Below are 22,062 nucleotides of genomic sequence, written 5' to 3'. Positions count from 1 at the left end.
ATATTTTATCTTTTTGGCCGATTTTCTCTATAAATAACGTATTAAAAACTCCGTTTTCGATAACCAGTTCTCTTCAATAATGATCTACCAACTCTCTTCAAGATTTTCTTGATTACTCTCTCTCTCTCTCTTTTTTAAACTAGCTTCTCTCAAATATAAAAATTCCGCATTCATTAGATCTAGAAACACCTAGCCATATTCGAAGTTGCCTTCGCCCTAAACGTGAAAGGTTTGATCTTCCTAGTATCATGTCTAGGGTAACTTTAATATCAAGTATGATTAAAAGTATGATGCCTTTTATTTTCTTTCCTAATATTCATGTTTGTATCATTTTAGGGTTAAAGCTTTGATTTTTATTGTTTAGTGACATGCTAGGGTTTGTTATTAATCTTGTTAGTATCATGCCTAGGATTTTGCTATTATTATGCTTTAGCGTTGATATGATTATTTTAATTATTATTATTATGATGATATTATTATAATTATGATTATTGTTATTATGATTATTATTATGTTGCTTGTTTTTATTGTTATTGCTTGATCACGCCTTTTATGCATGTTTAAAGGGAATTGGTACTTGTAATCACGCTTAATATGATAATTAATAATTTTGTTAGGGTTAATGTGATTATAATTCAAGTGATCGCCAATAATAGATTTATTTGTGCATTAATATTCAACCAACATAGATAAACAGGTTTAGGTTTAATCCTATTGAGTGCATGTTAGTCAGAAAGCGCACATAAATACAATCAGAATAAAGTAGAGGCTTATTATTAGGGCAGGTTCAATCTCTTTTAGGTTTGATTTGTACCTTCATCCCCAAACTACCAGTCATGGTTCCAGTCCTATTGGAGTTGACGATCTCCTGGATCGTTAAGGGGTGTAATCTTCACCTTGTGAACGGTTTACAAGTTCCTAAAACTTGTTGGAGACTCTTTTGCTCTATCTTCTTTCCCTTTGGACGCCACCGTACTTTAGTGTATGATCACAGTGGGGTTCAAGTTTGGGATAATGCTTTAAATATTCCCTACAGCAATGCAGGCGGCCTGTATATTGGCTGGGCCACATACTGTGCCGAGTTAATGATATAGGGACCTGTGTGGACGGAAGGACCGCCTGACGAGGTTCCATGTACAGATTGTGAATTCCTCGCTGAGGTATTCTTGAAACTGTCTAGGTAAGTCGACGTAGAAGCCGACTCGGATAACTACTGTTTCTTCTTTTGCTCGATGTAATGTCGGGCATTAGAAAAGGTTTTCTTACTGCCGTCCGGCTGAACATGCCAGATGGCTTTCCTCTTCACTGTTTTAGGGAAACGAAATTTAAAAAGGTCAAACAAAGGCCGAGTCCTTTCCTTGTTTGTAGGATGGGGAGTAGGATGTTAGTCCTTGATAGACTTAGCTTTGTCAGATTAACTGGTTTCTTGGCCGACTACTCTTTTCTTGGAGCAGTCGTCTTCTTTGTGATCAAGTCCTTAATTTCACCCTTGAAACTTCTCATGAATTTCATGAGTTCGTCTAGGGTGACTGGGGTTGAACCTCCCGCCTGGTTAACACACGGTTGCATATGAGGGTTGCTAGGACCCGCCTAGTCTGCGTTCCGTTCTGGCTTATTCTTGGAACAGATGCGCTTTGAGATGAGTAAACCGTCGGAGGCCACATATGTTCCGACCTCAACTTCATTATCAGAATCATGGTTTGAATAGACTTGTGGATCAACCGGAGATCGATTGGTCTATAGAGGCGGTACAAGTTCTTGTAAAACCATCTTTGAGGTACTATCCCAACAGACGGCTCCAAATGTTTTGGGTGTTTTAACCCTCGGGAGAGTTATAGGTCAAAGACTGGATCCAATGAAGCCGCATGTACATGCAAAACAACGTAACTCCGAAAGTTCGGAGGTCTGCCTCCGAAGATTAAGTTAGTACGGGTTCGGAGTAAAAGGATGCGGAAAGTAGAGTTTCTTCTCAGATTCCGAGATCAGTTGTCTATCTGTTTCTTTAGAATGACAGGTGATGTAATGATTGGAACGTGCCCCAATAAATGGGGGAATATCCCTAATTATAGGGTCCTAGAAAAGTGTGCCTTGTCCTAGGGTTTGATGACCAAGGATTTAAGGCTGCGCCGTTTTGCGGCTACCTTGGGAATCAGGCCATATCTGCTTGACATGTGTCATCTCCTAAGAGGTCCATTTGGAGCCCTTTTTTGAGTGACACATGTCGCGCTCTAATTGGGCCATTTGGCGGGGTATAAATACCCAAATCAAGCCCAACTAGGGGAAATAGCTCAGATTGAGCTATACTCTACAACTAGCCCCTCTAGAGGTGGTATGAGGTCACTCATGCCAGCTATTCTGAGCGTGTAACCTTATTGGTGGTTGCTCAACGAGTCGTCTGGCTAAATTCCCCCGTACACCTCTAGCCCCTTATGTCTCTAGATTGACTATGCGATTCTGAGACTTGGGAGGTCACGCTGCAAGTTGGTGAAGACGTGGTTGTGCTATTGCTTATTGATAGTAGCCTTTTTCTTGTTGTTCATGTCTTTCACGTATATGAGGATATTTAATTTATCCCTGCTGATGCGGAGGGATGGTGGACTTTCGGGGATGAACTTAAATTGTTCACACTGGAGTCTGACACATGACGAACTTGTAGGGATGAATTTCGATTGCTTTCGCTGAAGTCTGAGAAATGACGAGCTTGCAGGGAGGAATTTTGATTGCTCCTGATGAAAGTTTTTTTTTTGGCGAGAATAGTGCTTTGCATGAATGGGACACGCGTCGGCCATCTGAGGGTCAGTTTATTTTTACCGAAGTGACATGGCGGTTTGGCTTTATTGCCCATCCAATCGCACATTTACTTCCCATTTAATTCATTATCTCCCTCTTTTCTTTTTTCCTTCTTCATTTTTTCATCTTCTTCTTTCACTTTTCAAAATTTTCGCCTTTCATCTTTCTCACAGACGCACGTCGCTCCTCCATTGTTGTTGTAACTTTTCTTCTTCCTTATTCGCTATTCGCTTTCGCTTTTATTTTTGTTCTATTCTTCTGTTCTGTTTGCTTATTTTCTCTCGCTCTTCGTTCTTTATTAAGATTTCTTGATTTTTTTCCGGTAGCTTGAAATCCTGTTATTCACTTGGCTTCCTGGTGTCGCCATTGTTGTTGTGCTTTCTTGCTTCGCAGGCCATTGTTGTTGTGCTTTCTTGCTTTTGCAACTACTTTTGTCATAAAGGTACTTTCTTTGTACCTTTTCTTGTATGTATGTGTCTAATTTCATTTCTTTTTACGTTTTTTACTTGCAAGATGGCGTCTTTTGATAAATTTTGGTTATTTCTGTCTAATTCTTCCCCTTTTTGTTATTGTATTTGTACTCACAATTCTTTTTTCCCCCATTTCTTGCGTTGTTTTTCTACACTTGCTCTTTAGGATTTTTTGACACCCCATTTTCTTCGTCTTCCTTTGGGTCATTTTTGTCTTTGTAGATCTTAGGATGTCTGACACCACTGGCAGTCAAAATGTGAGTGGCCCTTCTGTGGGTACCGAGTCAAGCTCTCCGCCTAAATCATCTCACTCAGGTGATCGTTCCGCGCACACTTCCTTTACTTCTCTTTCTTCTCCCCCCTTCCTTTGCAAATGGTCATGCCTTTCGATTGCGCTCCTGCTGAGAGATAAAAAATCATATGTGTGAGTTGTTGGAGTATGTAATTTAGCAAACGGGAATTGATTTTCATCAAACACAACATGGCGACAAATGATGATTTTTCGAGATGATAAGTCATATCATTTGTAGCCCCTATTATTAGAAGGATACCCTAATAATACACAAGGTGTAGACATTGGTTGTAACTTATTAATCATCGTAGAAAAAAATAGAGGGTAACACAAACACCCAAAAACCCGAAGATGAGAATAAGTGGAAACCCGATTATAAAGAACTTTAAGAGGAGACTTGTTTCCCAACAACTTACTTGGAAGGACATTAAGAAGATATGTTGCCATTTGAAGATCATGATGCCAAAATGAGGGGGGAAGAGAGGCATGAGCAAGAATTGTACGAGAGATATTGTTTATAGTCCGAATTTTACGTTCGGCTTTCCCATTTTAAGAAGAGGTATAAGGTCAAGAAAGACGAAATGACATCCCATGATTTTTACCAAATTCCCAAAAAGGACCATTATCAAACTCCCTACCATTGTCACATTAAACATTATATATATTAAGTTTGAATAGGGTGGAAATGTGAGTTTTAAAATTCAAAAATAGGTCATAAACATCCGATTTCCGGGCTAACGGAAATGTCCACAAATATTTGGAATAATCATCCAAAAAAAATATAATATCTATGTCCAATAGAGCTCAAAATAGGAGAGGACCAAAGACCACTATGTAAAATATCAAAAGGCAAAGAAGTACTCGAAGATAAAGGAACAAAAGGCAACTTTATATGTTTTCCAAGTACACATGAACCACAAATACTAGAGCTAGAATGTTTGATACAATCAATGCTTTTATTCTTCCTAAGCACATCTAAATAGAAGACCCCGAATGACCCAGTCATTAAAGCCATAGCTTAGGAGTAACGACAGCAAAAAAGGAAGGAATAGCTTGATTGTTGTGAGAAGATGAATTGGGATAAAGGTCACCTCGGCTATTACATCTCATTATTGGCCTCCCCGTCCGATGATCCTTTAAAAAAAACCCAAAAGGATCAAACTCAATTGACACCGAATTATCAGTAGTAAATTTTCTAACAAAAATCATATTTTTTATCAATTGGGGAGCATGTAGAATATTTTTCAACGAAAAGGATTGACATGAGGAAGATATATTAGATTGACCATAGCCCAGAATTGGAATTGTGTGACCATTACCGACAATAATATTATGATTAGGATGATTGATTAAATTAAAATAAGACGAGAGGTTGCCGGTAGAGAAAGTCATATGACATGTTGCACCGGTGTCCATTTACCAAGCCAGATCAGGTTGCTGCAGAGACATGGTGTGCATTGCGGCTTCAATGTCTATGGAGTGTATGAACTGGACTGCCCAAAAGAAGAAGGAGGAGCTTGTTGCACGTAAGCCTGCTGCTATTGTAGCCTTAGGCCCAATAGACCGACCTGCCTTAAGGGAGGGGGGCTAGCCCACCTTGAGTGGGATAAGGACAGGGAGGTACGGGCCAAGGCCACCCCCATGGTTACTGCTGCCATCGTGGAGGTTGAGTCGGCTGTCCACCCGAGCCACCCTTCTGACCGCCCTTGCCACGACCGAAGCCGGAGTTGTCGCGACCACCATCGGAGGTTTTCCAACCACCACTGTTTTTCCGGCCACCAGAGTCCGAACCACCATTGTGTTTCTTTTTTGAACCACCTGATTTCTCAAAAGCACTCGCAACATGGTCATGTGTCGTAGCCATCAAGGCAGACTTCATGGCTGCCTCCTTGGCCATGTCGGCCTCCTCTTAAGTCAACATCGACCGAGCCTCATAGATTGGGGGTAGAGGATTACTCTATCGAATTAAAGTGCCTACTCCACGGTAAGGCTTGGTGAGTCCCCCAACCATTTGCAATACCATACGGCTATTAGAAACCGGAGCCCCAACGTTTTTAATTGATCCACAAGGCACTTGATACGTTACCATTTAAATCAAATATTATTTATGATATAATTTAATTGATCCGTAAGGGACTTGATAATTTTGGGATCAGCGTGGCTAGGTAAGTGGTTTTGGGGGCCGGGTTAGGTTAGGTGGGGGCGGGCGGCCAATTTTTGGTGATTTTCGGTGGTTAGTTTGGGATGGCAGCCAATTTTTGTTGAGTTTAGGTGGTTTGGGGTTAGGTTTTTGCGGTGGGAGAAGGTGGTTAGATGGTTTTAGGGGTTGGAGAGGGCCTGCCGACCATTTTCGCGGGTGGGGGAAGGTGGCTGGATGGTTTTGGAGGTTGGCCGGCCGGTTTCTTGGTTGGCTAGGGGTGGCTGGGATGGATTTTATTTAATTTTTTCCTTTTTTTTTCTTTTTTTTTTATTAATATTAGGCCAATCATGTGTTGACATGAGGCGTTTTTTTTAAAAAAAAAACAAATAAATTACCTTTTCAGTAGGTGTAGACACCTGATTGTGTCTCCCCAAAAACCAAACTCGGTGATGAATACCTTTCGCGTCATTGATTAACGAACGAGGTGAAATGTGAAAGAGTCTCCTGAATCTCTCTGTTTTTAATAAATAAGTACTTTTTTTAGTACCCTGTTTATGAAAACGTCCAGCCAGTTTAATTTGGTCAATGATATGGGTCCAATCAATTAGTATTACATGCACCATGGTGCACCTAGAAATAAGTGCACCTAGAAATAGGTGCACCTAGAAATAGGTGCACCAGGCCTAATGTGCTACCCAGCCCAAACGAATCTGCGCCCAACAGAAAGAAGTCCGCGCCCAATAGAAAGAAGCCCAGCCTTTTCTTTTCCTTTTTTTCACCATTGAATTTTGATATTCTCTCTATTATTTGAAAATCTAAATTAAAACTTTAAACAACCATTTTCGAGTTTGATCTCTCCTCTTTTTTTTTTTAATATTATTTTTTGTTTCCCTCATTGACAATTTTGATTCTCTTTTTTTTTTTTTTTTTTTTACCTCTAAATTACTGGAAGCTCTAAAATTTTCAACAAAAAATGGGAAAAACTCTACTTTCTCTATCCACTTTAATATAAAGTTTCTTGTATTTTGTTAAAAAAATAGAGATTTGCTTTTTTTTTTTTTTTTTATAGCTTTTTGACCAATTTTGGTAGATTATGCAATAAAGTTAGCGAATCTAATGTTAATCGTTCCATATCCCTCATATTTTTGTTCATATATTTCCTGTTTGATGTTCATATGAGTTGTCTTTTATGTCTATATATATGTGCTATATGAAGCAATAATTTGTGTATAAATTTTATCAAGTATTTTGGTATGAATAATAATTTATTTGGATGTTGTGTATTTCCTTGTTTTGTTGTTTAATATTTAATTATAGACTAACTACTGAACACCTTAAAGAAACTTTTGAATATTCCCCAAAATCCCCCAGAAATTTATGATAAGCCCCCAGAATTTTCTGATAAGCCACCAGAAAACACTAAACCAACCTACAAAACCTCTGAACCCCCTACAAAAATTTCTGAACCCAAATTACAAACCACTGAACATCCTTCAAAAACATTTTAACCACCTTCAAAAACCTCTGAACTCTAACCACAAACCACTGAACACCTTACTAAAATCTATGAACCCCCTACAAAAACTTCTGAACCCCAACCACAAACCACTGAACACCCTACAAAAACCTCTGAACCCCCTACAAAAACTTCTGAACTCCAATCACAAACAACTGAACACCCTACAAAAAACCTCTAAACCCCTTATAAAAACTTCTGAACCCCCAACCACAAGCCACTGAATACCCTACAAATTAAAAATATCTGAACTCTCTACAAAAACTTTTGAACCCCAACCATAAACCACTGAACATCCTTTAAAAACTTCTTCACGTTAAAACACTGCTCAAAATGATGCTCGGCCTTTAGAATTTCCTTATAAACAACTTCATATGTTATAACTGCAATAAACAAACACAATTCATAATAACCATAACTGGAGTTCAAAAATAAAACAACAAAGTTCAAATATAGGAAAAAAATGTTCATAATTATGTTTACAATCAAATCAAACAACAAAGTTCAAACACTGAAAATCATAAAAAAAAAAAAAAAAAAAAAAAGCAATTAAAATCAACAATCAAATTCAACGCACACTTTTAGTAGCTTAATTAACATTAAATCTCAAATTAATTAATAATTAATTAATAACAACTAAAATATATGAATATCTTTCAAATTGATCACAAAAATTCTACAATAGTAATCATATGAACCGAATGTTCAGAATCATATTAAACGAACTCTAACAGAATTGTTCAATAGTTTAATCAACAAATGATCAAATTCATCACAAATTAATAAAAAACAATCAGAAATCAAAATCTCATCACAAATTTCAGCAACTTAGTTAAAATTAATCAATCGTTTGATCAATTCATCAATTAATCAATTGAATAATATGAAATTAAAACTAATTAAACCTAAAATTTATGCGATCAATTCAAATCAACAACCACTCAAAACAGTGTTAGAATCAATAGCAAAATGAAAAATTAATAACTAGCATCAACAACAAAAAACCTAATTAGCAATAATTATCAAATAAATAACGAAATCTAACCTGCAATGTCGAGAACCTGAGGTACATAAATTAAATCCATCGCAATGATAGCAGTGATGAACGAATTCAATAAAAAATAGTGGAATCAACAATACAATGGAGATAAGTGCATTTAATGAAAACGAAGAGAGAAAATGGAGGAGAGAGAAAATAGAGGAGAGAGAAATAGATAAATTAGAACATGTGAAATAGAAAAGGGAAGAACATTGAGAATTTGAAAGAAGAAAGCTATAGTTGGTAACTACTAACTACGTGGCATCAATTCATTGGTGGTGCACACAGTTTAAGGTGCACCATGGTCCATCTCATAATTTTCCGGGTCCAATAATGGACAATGATATAGCTTGAAAAGAGATTTCCAACGATATATTATAAGCCGAAATCCGATTTATAACAAAGAAGTTATGGCCAAAATACTAAACTGGGCCCAAACTAAGCCTTACCTACGACCCAATGATCATGTGGAGGGTCCAAAGGCTTAATCCAATTCCTAAATAAATTATGATTAATTAGAAGCTTCTATAAGTTTCTAAGAGATCTTAATTATACTTTTGAAAAAATAAGATTAAAGAGTTTAAAATTGAATAAAACTCCTCTTTTTTAGAGTCCTTGTTCCGTTTGAAATGAAATATGTTCAAATATTATTTTTTTGCTTCATAATTTTTATCCAATATTATATGATTAGATATATCTTGAAATTATCTTTCCAATGATATGTTATAATAATAATTTCGAGCTATAACGAAAAAGATATGAAAGTATATAAAATTGACACCCTCCCACTATTTCGGCCATATCTTTTATTCTACAAAAGATTTTAATCTTATTCCAACTATGTTGGAAAGTATACTTCATGATCTTTCCAACGAAATATTATTTTCCTTATTTTGACTTCTGTATCAAAATATATCGTAAAAACAAAATCCGCAAAAACCTGTTTTTATCGCGTTGCGATACTTGTTTTTGCGCCGCGTCAAAAGGAGTTTTACTCCGAATCGAATTCTAGATATTTTCTAATCGTTTTTGGTCGAATTTGTCTATAAATAGGGTTGATATTCCCTGTTTTATAATCATTAACAAGCTTGATCATCAACATTCATCAACAAGCTTGATCACTAACAATCACCATCGCTCTCTTCTCTCTTTAAGCAAAGCTTATTATTTCTTTATCTCTCTTGATTTCTAAGCCAAGCCTTTTCAAAATAAACTATACTTCAATCACCAAAATTAGACACACCTAGCCAAGTTTTAAGTTATCTTCGCCCTAGACGTGAAAGGTTGATAATTTATGAGGGTTTGGTCTCAAATCCCTATTTCCATTATTTAAATTAATTGTTTGATTTAATATTTAATTGAAGTGTACTAACGTGTGTATTGTTTTGATAGAAAGAGGTACGAGGCATCAAAGTAAGTAGCTTAATTGTTCTATATCTTTAGAAAGAATGCTTAGATTTAATTAATATTTCTAGTATGATGTTAGGATGTTCTTTAATGTTTTCTAGTATCATGTTTAGGTTGCTTCCAATTTCTTATATCATGATAGTATCATGCTAGGGATAAAGCTTTAATCTTTTTTATTTAGTGACATGCTAGGATTTTTTATTAATCATGTTATTGTCATGCCTAGGATCTTGCTAATATTATTATTCTTTGTTGTGATTATTATGATGATGATGATTTGTTGTGTCAATATTATTGTGTTTGCTAGCTATATGTTATTGTTATTGCTTGATCACGCCTCTTTTGAAGGTTTAAAGGAAATTTGTACTTGAAATCAAGCCTAATAAGATAATTAATAATTTGATTTAGGCTAATGTGATTTTAATTCAATTGATCGCCAATAAAAGGCTTATCTGTGCATTAATAATCAACCAACATAGATTAAACAGGTTTAGGGCTAACCTAATGATTGCATGTTAGTTAGAAAGCGCACATGAATATGAGAAGAATAAAGTAGAGGCCTATTTTAGGGCGGGTTCAATATCTTTTAGATTGGATTCATACCTTCATTCCCGAATATCCAGTCATGGTTCCAGACTACTATGGAGTTAGCGATCTCTAGGATCGTGAAGGGGTGTAATTTAACCTTCACCATGTGAACGGTTTACAAGTTCCTAAAACATGCATGTTGGCGACTCTTTTGCTCTAGCTTCTTTCCCTTTGGACGCCACCATGCTTAAGTGCATGATCACAGTGGGACTCAAGTTTGGGATGTTTGAAATATTCCCTACAGCAAGTAACCGGTTTTTGGGACTGTTAGAGAACACTCAAGTCATAGTTAGAATTATTAAAAAATAAACCTTAGTTGGGATTATTCGAAGTAAATCGCCCATAGTTAGAATTATTAAAGTGTATTTTTCCTATTTTTTATATCACAAGCATACAATATTCACATACTAATATGCATAGTTCATCTGTTAGATCTAATGTACACTAATTAATATTATACATTGGATATAGATTTTATCATGACTCAAATTTTTATAAGGTTTGTTAGATCTAATGTATACTAATTTATCTTGAATTTAATTTATTTGTTAGTTCTCTGAAATTTTCGATATTGTTAGATAATGGTTTTCTTCGATTTTCGTGACATAATAAGATTAATATACAAATATTAATAGTTATGATAAAATGAATTCCCCATAATCAATCAATCATGAATCAATAACTATATACTAAAAGAAACACCAGAAGTGACACGTGTCATCTCCAGACATGCCCTTAGTTTTTTTTGTAAAAAAAAATATTTTAAAAATATCTTATACTACCTCTGGTCCACTTTACTTGCAAATATTTCCTTTTTGGGCTGGTCCACATTACTTGCAACTATTTCCTTTTTGGGCTGGTCCACATTACTTGCAACTTTCCCATTTATTTCCTTTTTAAGTAAAGTTTTTTTATGGAATTTTACCATTTAACCCTTATCTTTATAATAATTCAACTTTGTTAAACTACTAACCTTATCAGATTAAAAAACAAAACTGATTATTTAAATTAATCATTCCCACCAAAATTATACCCCAACCCTTCAAATTCAACAACTCCCCAACTACCTCAATTGAATGCTTCTTATTCAATTCATCTGATGAATTGATTGGAGTTCATTTATTCTGGAGAATTCTCCAAAATAAATCTCTCCCACGTAAACCCTACTTCTTATTTTCTTTCTCCTCACTCGCCGAATCCCATCCTCTCTCTCTCTCTCTGTCTCTCTTCTTTGGTTTGTTTTCTGTGAATTCCTCTATTCATCCTTTCTATGTTTCCACTTTTGAGGTCCGTCAATGGCTTCTCCAACTGACAAAAACCTTGATCTAACTTTCCATGAAACCCTAGAATCAAGTGCTTCTAGCCGCCGATCTGGTAGCGTCACCTACAAACCCCAGCGTGGAACGAGTATCATGAAACCCATTCGCCGTGCTTCTGTGATTGCGAGGAGGCGGATCCGGGGACAAAACTCGCTGACTATGACATCGATGAGGAGATGCCCAAGGTGGTGGTCTTTGAGGCTCTGGCCCATGATGAACCACCGTCTGAAATGGTTCCTGTTGGTGAGGGTTCCGTGGTTGCTGCGGTTGTTTCTGGTGGGGGTTCTGGGTCTCTAGTGACTGAGGTTAAGGTTTCAGCCACCGAATCTGCTACCGGGGAGTCTACCCTAGTAGATCCGGAGGTTTCTGAGGTGGTTAAGCCACCGGAGTCCCAAGACCGTGATGAGGGGCCTTCCTCCGGCGCAAAACGCATCAAATCTGGTCCTCTAGACGGCATGACGAGGGAGGAAGTCATTGAGGCTTACCTGCAGATCTACTACCCTCAGGTCAACCCCCCTCGTAATTGAATGCACAGCGTATACTCTATAAACCCTAATTTTTTTAAATTCTTCTCTGTTTGTGCTTGTATTGTGCAATGAGATGTTTAGCAGTTGTTTGGTTGGTTGTTGCTGCGGTTAGTGTGAGTAGTTCATTTGGTTGCATGACTGTGAATTTTATTAAATGAGAAGTTGAAGCATGACTGTTGGAGTAATTGTGCCTAGTTAATTTTTTTAGCCTCTCTATTTTGGGATGGTGGTGTTTGATAGAAGTTGATGTCTGTTTGTGATAAAAGTGGTATTTTTTGGACGTGTAGGTTGTTTGCTGGTGATAAACTAGTTTGGTTTGCATTTATTGGAGATGTTATGTGATTGACCTGTAGAACATAGAAATTTGCCTATATGTTTGTTGCATTGGTGGAATTCACAGTTGATTGGTGTATTCTTGTTGTTGAAAATGAGTCCCCTGCTGGTTTTGTCAACCTTCACCTAGTTGGAATGGAAGTGTTCAATTTTGACCCTTGTATTCTGCCAGTCATGCATTGAGTCCCTTTTTGTTAATGCATATCCCTTTTGGTTTTCCATATGATGATGGGACTAATCTGATAGCTACTTGGGTGGTCTGGATGCTCCATAAACCTTGTCATATTGGTTTTTGTTAAGGTACCAACACTCACTAAAGCTTTGACTGAAAACACACCCATTCTGATGGAAATAATAGGTTCTAAAAAATAAACAAAAACACAATTAAACTTGTAAATGTTTGTTTAATCAAAAGATATGAACTTGACTGATACATGACTGCCAAATAAATGAACCATTTGTATCTACCAAAAGTACACATAATCTAACTCAAAAATTTGTTTGAATAGGAAAAGGTTATGTGTGGCAGTCAATATTGAGTCCCCTAATACTACCCTTCCAAAAGTTATGCACATTTATCAGTTTGCATTTACTTCCATGTGCCCTTCATCATCTCCTGTAATTGTGATTGTGTCCAAAAAATGGACTACCTAAGCAATGAGATCCCTGTCTACTTCAAGTAGTTGTGGTAGTAGACCTTGGCTGTCCAAACTTCTCTTCTTCATGTGTGGGGGAGAGAAGTAATTACCACCTTGCTTTTCCAGTATCTTAATCATGCAGGATTGAAGTGTGATCCATGTGTACTTGTTTAGTATAGGATCAAATTCTTGAAAAGCTCTAGCAACTTCCTTGATTAAGTCGTCTAGATTCCTTGGAAATGATTGATATTGTAATGATTGAATCACACTAAACAAGCCTAAATCTAAAATATTTGTTTCTGGTGACTGAGCTGGTTGGAAAATGAATTGAATGTTGAACCCATGTGCATGACAAGCTGCTTGAAATTCTTCATCCTTTGGTACCTGATGAGGCCTAGCATTATCCCATTGTATGATGATGTCCTTTGGTAACTGTTGTGGCCATTTTTCATAGATTATTGGGATGACATGTGTTAGCAGCATCTCCCTTATGCACCCTTTTGTGACACTTTGAATTGCCTTTGTCTCTAGAGTCCCTGCATCTTTGTTCTTGCTTTTCTTTTTGTCTCTTTCATACTTTACAAAAGGAAAAAGGCCATATTTTCCATCATGTATCATGTTGTTTTCATCATCAAACAATGGCTTCCCTATCATTCCCATAAACATTGCTTTGATCTTGAACCTCCTTAATTGTTAAGCCCTGTATGGATCATCTTCTGTTGGCAGTAGGTAGAAGGTTCTTGTTTCTGGATTAATGTAGAACCATTTCTCATCTAAATGTATCCATTGTTGCATATCAGTGAATGTTGGGTCCCCTACTGTTGGTACAGGATTTATTAGACTTAAAACCCATTTAAGTCTTGACACTTTGTGCTTCTCTGTCAACGCTGGGTGATTTGTGCTTGTGTGTATTCTCAGCCTGCCTTGCTGCCTTAGCCTATGCAATGCTGTTTTGGGTATTTTCAGTGCATTAGCATATCCCTTTTCAGCTGTTCTTTTGTACAATGGTACAGATGTCAGGAACTCATCTGTGTATTTTTTTGCTTTGAGTCCTGTCCTGCCTAATTTTTTTGTATTCACATCAACAACAATACCTTGTGCTAGAGAATGTTTTATTACCTGAAACCATCTTGTTGTTGTAGATTTGTGCACTGAATGTTTTCTTGCCAAATTGGCTAAAAAGCCTCTTGACAGTGAATCCCCCTCCATGTGCAACATAATCTCCTTAACAATTGCTCTTTTCTGTTCTACTGTCATCTCTCTTGTTGGTCTGCAATTGTGTTGTAGCTCTTCTTGGTTTGCATCATCATCTGCATCATAGCCATCTGCATCATTATCTTCATGATGTTGGTCTTGTTCCTGATCTGAAACTGACGACCATTGATACTCTTCTTGGATGAATTGTTCTTCGTTTAAATCATCTTCCATGAGCTGGTCCTGTTGAATTAACTCATCCATAAGTTCGTCTATGAACTCTGCCATGAGTCCCTTCTCTTTTTTAAATTTTTCAGGATTGTTTTTTGGTGATGAAGTGGCGGCTAGTGGTTTTTGGACGGTCTTCAACGGAGCCTATTCCTGTAATTAATGAAGCTGCATCTACTAACACAGCTTTAGGAATTAGGATTTAACTAATCAACTTTTAGATGGTTGTAATTTGTTAGGGCTGCCTGTATTTTGGATTTACTAAACTAATTTCTGATGTGATTGTACTTGAATTAATTCTCCCCCCTCCCCCCTCACCAATTCCCTTAAAACTGATCTTTTGAAAATAGGGAATTGGAAGGGAAGCCCTGGTTTTATATAGGGCATTTTGTTTGAATTGAATGGATAAATTTACAATTTGGGGGAAATTGGTTAAAAATTTGAAATTTGGGGAAATTTTGGGAGGGAAACAAGGTGGAAAAAAATATTTCCCGCTACTTTCATTTGCTGCCAGGAAATAAGGGTGGGAATTTCCCACTACTTTCACAAAAGTACAAGGGGTTACAAAAGTCAAAAAGGGGACTACAACTATTCCCTCCAATTTTATCTCCTAATAACATACCCTTACTTTTTCTAATTCACCCCTTAAAGTTTTGCCTCGGCCTCCGCAAACACCCTCAAAGTTGCTAGTAAAGTGGACCGGAGGTAGTACTTCGTACTAAAATAATGACTACTTTTTTTTTGACAGAAAATAATGACTACTTTTTTTTTTATTATAGTAATTACTATAAATAAAAGATTTAATATACTTCACATCTTTAAACCTACGAGATTGAAAACTATAAATAAAAAATGATACTTCGTAATCAGATTTAACATGCATATTTTGTGAAATGATGTACTACAAGAAAAATTATCATTGTTATGATTTACCTAAATATTTATGTAATTATGTAACATTAAAGTGAAAATTTTTATTGAAAAAATAATTTATTTCAATATATATTTTTTTCCTTCCCATTTATTTCTTGTTATAATTATGGAAACTCTAAATAAATTGTTAATTTTAACGAATATGATAAGAACCAATATTTAATTTGATTTTAACAAATACCCCTTATGAACCCTAGCCATATTGCTATAAGACACGACATGCACATCAATATCCTTCATCCCTTTTGAGCCATCATTCATTGGAGTCTCATCCACCATTGAAACCATGTCCACATCATTATCAGTAAATGAGTCTTTCCCCACCCCTTATGGTGAATTTTCTGATGTTCGTTTGAACTTTTTATTCGATCTGCGCATAAAATCTGTTTCCTCCGTCGAGAACTCCTTTTCTCTCCTTTCGCTCTCCATTTTTTATTTCTCTTTACAAACAAACAAAACTATAATTACTACAGTATTGACTATTGTCAATACTCAACTAACTCAAGTCATAGATTGATAGATTTAGGGTCTGCTCTCTTCAGCTTATTTTTAATTCAGTTCAGTTCAGCTCCAATAAGCTCAATTCAGTTCAGTTCTTATCTTACTTTTCCTCTCTCATAAAATATTCAGTTCAGTTCAACTCTAATAAGTTCATTTTAGTTCAGCTCAGCTCATTTCAGTCAATCAGAACAAGCCCTTACTTTTTTTTAAAAAAAATTAATAATGAAAAGTTAATCCATTTTTTAAAAAATGTTATTACACGTTTAATTCCAGAAAATACAAGTTAATATCCAATATTAACATGACTTGTTAATATCAATAGTCTTTGGTAAATTCTGAAGCAAAAACCTTTTTTTTTTCCTCTCCTCTATCACCACTGAACCACCACTACTCGCGCCACCTTCTAACTACCACACCACCACCAACACCGTCATCCGACCATCGCACGGCCACTAGGCACTAGCATGACCATCCGACCGTGCGATCACTTTCACCATCAATCGACCACTTCCATCACTAATCGACCACTTCATAGCCATTATTCCACTAACTTGCCCCTCGTGTTCAACAAAAAAAAAAAAAACTAAACGACCGTTGCACCTCCACGCGCACCACCCTTTCTCTAAAGGGGTTAGTATGGGCCCACTTTACATATGTTTTACTAGGGTGTATTTTGTTTTGACGGTCGGCTGATTTAGACTCGTGATGGTGGTCGGATGGTCGGAAAGGTCATGGGACTATGGGAGGGGAGGAGAGAGAAGGAATAGTGGTCATGGGAGGGGAGGAGAGACAGAATTGAGTAGCCATGGGGGGGGGGGAGGGGGAGAGAAGTGCTTTTATTTTCCAAAATGTCACTATATTAACAAGTGATTTTAATATAGGATATTAATGGGGACTATCTCGTTTAATTGTTAGTTTATGTTTTCAATAGGTCATTATTTAATTTGACCCTATATTTGGTGTGTTCAACATTATCCTTGAAAGGCTTGAATTCATATTTGATTATTGATTTTATTTGGTAAAGTCTCTTCAAATTCCAGTTTGTAAATACTTTTTTGATTTTTTTTTCCACACTACATATTTGTGTTTATTGACAATAACATAAAATATATACCATTTGTCTTTGCATTGTACATAGTATTTTTTTTAAAGTGACTTTTGACATAAGTTTATACAATTTATTTTTTTATTAACATCACAATAAAAAGATAGGACTACATTACAAAGCTTGACAAACTAGTTCTACAACTATTAGCAATATCATGTGCTGTTTTAACACGCTCCCTGTCTACTTTCCAAATTACATACCTCTGAAATTTAAGGCCCCACTATCGAATGCCTTCAAATGTCCAATGATTACTAATGGGTGTCAGCACTTGTAGACACCCATTTGTGTCTCCCCAAAACCAAACCCAGTGATAAATATATTTCATGTCAAATGATGATCGAATGAAGTGAAAGTGTGAAAAGTCTAGTGTTGCGGTAGTTTTTATCTAAAACCTTTCTTTCTGTTTTCGAAAACCCGCTCTATTTTATAAAAACGTCCAATCCAGTTTATTTTGGTCCATGATAAGGGTCCAATAATGGTTTAGTTTGATGGGGTTTGAAAAGACCTTTCCAACGATATATTATAAGCCCAATTCCGATGAATAATGAGGAAGTTATGGCCAAAATACTAAATTGGCCCAAACCAGATTTTACCTACGACCCAATGATCATGTGTGGAGGGTCCAAGGGTTTAATACTATTCTTAAAATAATTAGGATTTATTATAAGCTTCTATAAGTTTCTAAAAGATCATTATTATCCTTTTTGAAAAGATAAGATCAAAGAGTTTGAAATTGAATAAAATTCCTCTTTTTGAGAGTCCTAATTCTATTCGAATTTAAAGATGTTCGAAGATGAAAGATGTTATTTTTGTGCCTCATAATCTTTATCCAAATTTTATATGGTTGGATAGATCTTTAAATTATTTTTCCAATGATATATTATAATATTAATTCCAAGCTATAACGAAAAAGATATGAAAGAAATACGAAACTCTATCCAAAACTAACACCCTTCCACTATTTCGGTCATATATTTTTATATACAAATGATTTTAATCTGATTCGAATTGGGTTGGAAATTGGACTTCAACAGCTTTCCAAAGACATATTATATGACTTATTTGGACTTCTGGATCAAAACATATGATAAAAACAAAATCCGCAAAAAACTGTTTTAGCGCCAAACGACAGACCTATCGCCTTTGCGACAGAACTACTTTTATTCCGATTCGAATTCTAACTCTTTTCTATCGTTTTTGGACTATTTTCTCTATAAATAGAGGTCATATTCCCCCTTTTCAAATAATCAACAATCATCAAGAATTCCCTGATTCTCTCTCTTCTCTCTGGAGCAATATTGCTTTCTATCTCTCTCCTTCTTAACCAACCCTTTTGCAAACACGATTCCGCATTCACAAGATCTAGACACACCTAGCCGAGTTCAAAGTTGCCTTCGCCCTAGACGTGAAAGGTTGATAATTTATGAGGGTTTGGTCCCAAATCCAGTCTAAACTTTTTAACTCTTTCTTTCAATTATTTGATTTAATTATTTGATTTATTATTTTCTTGAAGTTTACTAACACGTGTATTTTGTTATTAGAAAGAGGTATGAGGCTTCAAAGTAAGTAATTAGCTTACTCCCTATTGTATCGATGTAGAAAGCACGCTTAGATTTTGTTTAATTCCTAGTATCATGATAGGATGTTATTATTGCTTTCTAGTATTATGTTTAGGTTGCTTTTTACTCTTTCTTATAGCATGTTAGTATCATGTTAGGGCTAAAGCTTTAATCTTTATTGCTTAGTGACATGTTAGGGTTTGTTATTAATCTTGTTAGTATCATGCTTAGGATCTTGCTATTGTTATTATGCTTTAGCGTTAATATGATTCATTATCATATTGCTTGATGTATATTATTGTTATTGCTTGGTCACGCCTTTTATGCAGGTTTAAAGGGAATTTGTACTTGAAATCACACCTAATAAGATAATTAATAATTCAGTTTAGGCTAATATGATTTTAATTCAAGTGATCGCTAATAATAGTTTTATTTTTGCATTAATATTCAACCAACATAGATTAAACAGGTTTAGGGTTAACCTAATGATTGCATGTTAGTCAGAAAGTGCACATGAATACGAGTAGAATAAAGTAGAGGCCTATTTTATAGGGCGGGTTCTTTCTATTTTAGATTGGATTTGTACCCTCATCCCCGAACATCAGTCATGGTTCCAGACCTATTGGAGTTGACGATCTTATGGATCGTTAATGGGTGCAACCTTCACCCTGTGAACGGTTTACAAGTTCCTAAAACTTGTTGGCGACTCTTTTGCTCTAGCTTCTTTCCCTTTGGACGCCACCATGCTTAAGTGTATGATCACAGTGGGGTTAAAGTTTTGGATAATGCTTGAAATATTCCCTAAAGCACCCCATTGCATAGAATCATCACCAGCTCACTAGAATATGTAAAAACAACAATGTTGGCGCAACCTTTAGAGATAGCCCATCTAAGAGCATATAGGAGAGCAAGTGCTTCCGCATGTAGAGCCGAAATCGCCCTGCCAAAAAGATCCTCCACCATCCTGGAATACCCTCCATTTGTATAGACAGCCAACTCTAATCCCGCATTTCCTGAGTACTTTTGCCAAGATCCATCAATCACCACTGTCATCCCCGTCCCCTCGTCCGGCGGTCTAGCTGAATGATAAGCATGTTGTCCTATTGAAGAATGAAAAAAACCTGGAGGGGGGCCCGAGTGCATGAGATTTCAGACGAGGTAAAACCCTCTTTATCCTGAAACACTTGTAACTCCTGTGTCATGGCCCTAAATGTAGCACTGAAATGATTTAAAGACCATTCTTCACCCTTAAATACTCGTGAATTACTAGAGGCCCAAATACTCCACAAAACTGTGACGAACTCCCCCAAACTGTCACTATGTAACCCATCCTTACTATAAAACAGCAAGATATATTTATAAATCCATTGTCGCAGTGAAATGGACTCATCCAAATCTGATTGAATACGTAGAGAGCACGTCGTACTCCAAGCATGTTGAGCTAAGGGGTAGAGCCGAAAGAGATGTTGCATATCCTCTAGGTCCCCCTCATAGTAATCACAGACTAGATTAACATTAATCCCTCAATGATGCAAATTGGCCTTTACCGCAAGCCCATTCATAACCAATTTCCACAAGAAAAGGCTCCACTTGGGGGGTATGTGAAGTCGCCATAAGATTTTGAAAAAATCTCTACCATTATCTGGCATAAGAGAGTCCCCTACATCCTGCATAAGAAAAGCATACCCCGACTTAAGACTAAACTTATCAGATTTATGGTGCAGCCAATACGAGAAGTCTTCTTCCCTTTGTTCCGGGAGTTCAATATCTAAGATTTCCTTGGCACTCCTCCACTCGAATTTTTCTCGGGCTAAGCTAGCATTCTAGGAGAGGGAGCCACTCACTATCAGGTCCTTTACCATCCCTCTTCCCACCCCCCGCAGGGTCTGGTTAGACCGTAGAACAAGGACTTTGCCATTGACCCAAGACATCCCTGCTAATTAATCTAATCATCTCACCGGATCCAACCTTCCACCCAAATCCACTCATAAATCTTGTAGCAGATTGGTGGAGACCCCTCCTTCCCCATGAGGGCTTTCCAGTCCTAAGCTTAGGCAAATTCCCAATACTCAAGAAGCAATTCTGTTCGCTGTTTAAAACCCCCGATACCAAGAGTTGGGGGTTGCAGTGCATTCTTTAAAATTGTTTGAAAAGCAAGGCATCATTTAAGGCCTCCATAGATCTAACTCCCAGCCCACCCATACCCTTAGGCTTCTGCAAGGCGTCCCTATTCACCCAGTGCATGCCCTTTACCCCGTTTGAAGCCCAAAAGAAGTGGCCAATTAGTGAGTCAATCGATTTAGCGATCGAGATAGGGAGTTTAAAGCATTTCATAACATGAGAAGAGATACCTATTAGCACCATATTAATAAGGATTAGCTTTTCCGCTTGAGAAAGTCTTAGGCTGCTCCAAGTAATAATTTTTGAAGCAACCTTGTCCACTAGGTAACGGAAGGCATCACTTTTCTTAATCCCAATATCACTAGGAGCCCTAAGATGGCGTTCTAGATTGTCAACAATATTTATTTGAAGAATGGCCTTGAGTACGGTTTTATCAGAATCTAAAATTGTTAGGCTAAACTTCACAAAGGATTTGTTTAAGTTTAGTTGTTGACCCGAAGCCTTTTACAAACCTTGACAAAATGGAAACGATATGCTGGCAAGAATCTTGAATTGCCTTAAAAAAGAGCATAGCATCATCTACAAAAAATAGGTGAGAGATGGACGGAGTTCTTCACAAAACCCGCACACCCTTAAACAACTTGATATCTTCTGCCAGTAGCAGCATCCTTGACAAAATGTCCATACAAAACAAGAATAGGTATGGATATAGAGGATCTCCTTGACGAAGCCCGCAAGAGGGGGTGAATGAGTTAGAAACTCTACCATTAATGAGGGTTTTGTATGAAACTGTTGAGATGCATTGAGACTCCCATTGAACCCAGGTCACTGGTAAGAACTTGTAGAAGAAAATCCCAATCCACTCTATCATATGCCTTTGACATATCCAATTTAAGAACTGCCATAGGAACCTTGGTTTTACTAGTGTTGACATGATGAATCAGTTCATGGCTTAAAAGGATATTATCTTCCACATACCTCCCTGGTATGAAAGCATGTTAATAATTAGTAATAAGAGTCGAAAGAGTCGATTTCATCCTGTTCACCAGACACTTTGCGATGCATTTATAAATGGTGTTGCAAAGACTTATGGGACGGAAATCAGAGGCCATATCCGGACAGTCCACCTTGGGAATCATCACAAGGATAGAGGCATTTAGCTCCTTTAGAAGAAAACCTGTTTGAAAGAAGTGTTGAACCGCTTTTATGATCGAGCTCCCGACAATGTTCCAATGAATATGAAAGAATTCTGCAATAATCCCATCTGGCCCGGGTGACTTCAAGTGATGAATGGAGAAAACCGCCTTTTTAATCTCAGTAGGAAGAAAGGGTTTTATCAGGGCATCCGCCATCTCCGGG

General features: G+C 36.8%; 1 protein-coding gene across 1 annotated transcript; it reads right to left on the bottom strand.

The window, feature by feature from the left end:
• Positions 1-13,071: 13,071 nt before the first annotated feature.
• LOC145573353 (uncharacterized) lies at positions 13,072-13,725 on the bottom strand. Its single transcript, XM_081631787.1, has one exon. It carries the CDS (start codon positions 13,723-13,725, stop codon positions 13,072-13,074), a length of 654 nt encoding a protein of 217 aa, XP_081487913.1.
• Between the last annotated feature and the right edge of the window lie 8,337 nt (positions 13,726-22,062).

This window comes from Chenopodium album, chromosome 2 (genome assembly GCF_948465745.1).
Source record: "Chenopodium album chromosome 2, dcCheAlbu1.1, whole genome shotgun sequence".
Lineage (NCBI taxonomy): Eukaryota > Viridiplantae > Streptophyta > Magnoliopsida > Caryophyllales > Amaranthaceae > Chenopodium > Chenopodium album.
Note: the sequence above shows the minus strand (reverse complement) of the source record. Positions and strands in the feature narration are given on the sequence as shown.